We start from the raw sequence: 1,561 nt of genomic DNA, 5'->3' as shown, positions 1-1,561 counted from the left end.
TTCGTCAAAGGAGTTCAAGTGCCTCCTGCTCTGGGTGGTCATCCCTGGTCTCTTCAAATAAAAGGAAACTTTTCCCATTTCTTCATAAACCTTCGCAGGAACCTGAAGTATAAGTAACTTGGGTACCCTTGTCCTCCAAGCAGCCCTGAGATGCTGCAGATGCTCGGTCACTCAGGATGGGAATGGTCCAGGAGACCATTAAACCAGCGGTAGACAAACTCCACCCCAGGCGAAAATGGACAAGGGCGGCCCAACCTCAGCGAAAGAGAACGCAGAAGGAAGACACAACACACTCTCCCGGATTCATCCTCCAGCTTGTTGCGTCCTAGAAAGGGCCAGGTGGCTGAGCGACGTCACGTGTTACGCGTAGTCATTTTCCCACGTCCCGTCCCTGCCCCCTCCCGGCGGGCCGCAGCAGAAGCGCACGCACAGCTCCGCTTCCGGGGGCCAGTCCTCACTACCCACAATGCTGTGCGATATCGACCTGTCGCAAAGGCCGCGTTTCGGCGGCGAGTGAGCGCCCAGCTTTCCGTGCGGTGCGGCAGCGACGGCGGCCCGCGTCTTCCGCCTCCTCCTGCCGCAGGGCCAGATACCCTGACGGTGTCCAGGTGCGCTTAAGTCTGGCCGGTGCCACCAGTCTCCGCAATGCCCCCCAAGAAACAGGCTCAGGCCGGGGGCAGCAAAAAGGCGGAGCAGAAAAAGAAGGAGAAGATTATAGAAGTGAGTACTAGACCCCTCCCCCCACTCAACGCCGCGAGCCCTCGGGGAAGCAGCCTCCCGGTTCCCTGCTCCTCAGCTCCTGCTCGCGTTTTCTGGGGCCATGTGTCCCTCCCTTTGGCTCTCTGTGGCCCACTGCCCCTTTTCCAACCCCCTGATGACGCTGTCTGCGTCTCATCACTATAGTGACGCTGCTGGCGCCCCCGCACCCAGCCTTTGCTTCTCCCACACGCCTGTCTTCACTGACCCCGCTGCGAAACGAGGTCCTCCCCGTCCCCCGCCCCAATCTCCTGTCCCGGTGCCTGCCACAGGGTTTTGTCCTTTGCTAGTTCTCAAAATTGAAGACGTTTCTGGGCTTGTGTTTAAAAAAATCCGCCGAACCACCTTGAGCCAGACTCTTAGGAAGGCCAACTCTTGACGAGCCTTGTGTTCGTTTTTTATTTACCCATCACCTAAGAGTAGTAGTTACGTCTTTGAGCCAGCAAATTACTACTTCGTTGGCTTTTTTGATTTATCTCTAAAGTATTTCAAGTTCCTTAAAGAGAGGAGGCTTCTTTCAGGTCTCAACCCACGGTTTTGTACATGGCGCTTGATACATATACTCTGAATTAAATTGAATAACGCTTTAAAAGAGATTGGGTTTCAGTGTTACAAGCTTTGTCAAGTGCTGTACTCGATTTTGTTTTATATATCTAGATATAGATAGATTTCTTCAGTGTATTGAACCTATAGCTCTTTAATAGCCAATGAACGCAGTGTTCGTCCTTAAATGTTTTATATTTGTTTTTCAACTACTGTATTAATGCGTTTCCTTAAGAGAACCATAGTTGAGAGTCCATAAACG

General features: G+C 52.4%; 1 protein-coding gene across 1 annotated transcript in view; it reads left to right on the top strand.

The window, feature by feature from the left end:
* The first annotated feature begins 425 nt into the window (after positions 1-425).
* Positions 426-1,561, top strand: part of ZC3H15 (zinc finger CCCH-type containing 15) — a 21,048-nt gene continuing 19,912 nt past the window's right edge. The window contains exon 1 of the mRNA XM_011356440.2: positions 426-720. Coding sequence (XP_011354742.1) covers positions 646-720 — 75 coding nt within the window. The 5' untranslated portion in view covers positions 426-645. The remainder of the gene's footprint in view (positions 721-1,561) is intronic.

Source organism: Pteropus vampyrus, unplaced genomic scaffold (genome assembly GCF_000151845.1).
Source record: "Pteropus vampyrus isolate Shadow unplaced genomic scaffold, Pvam_2.0 Scaffold2, whole genome shotgun sequence".
Classification (NCBI taxonomy): domain Eukaryota; kingdom Metazoa; phylum Chordata; class Mammalia; order Chiroptera; family Pteropodidae; genus Pteropus; species Pteropus vampyrus.
The sequence above is the reverse complement of the archived record's forward strand: the minus strand, read 5'-3'. Positions and strand labels throughout refer to the sequence as shown.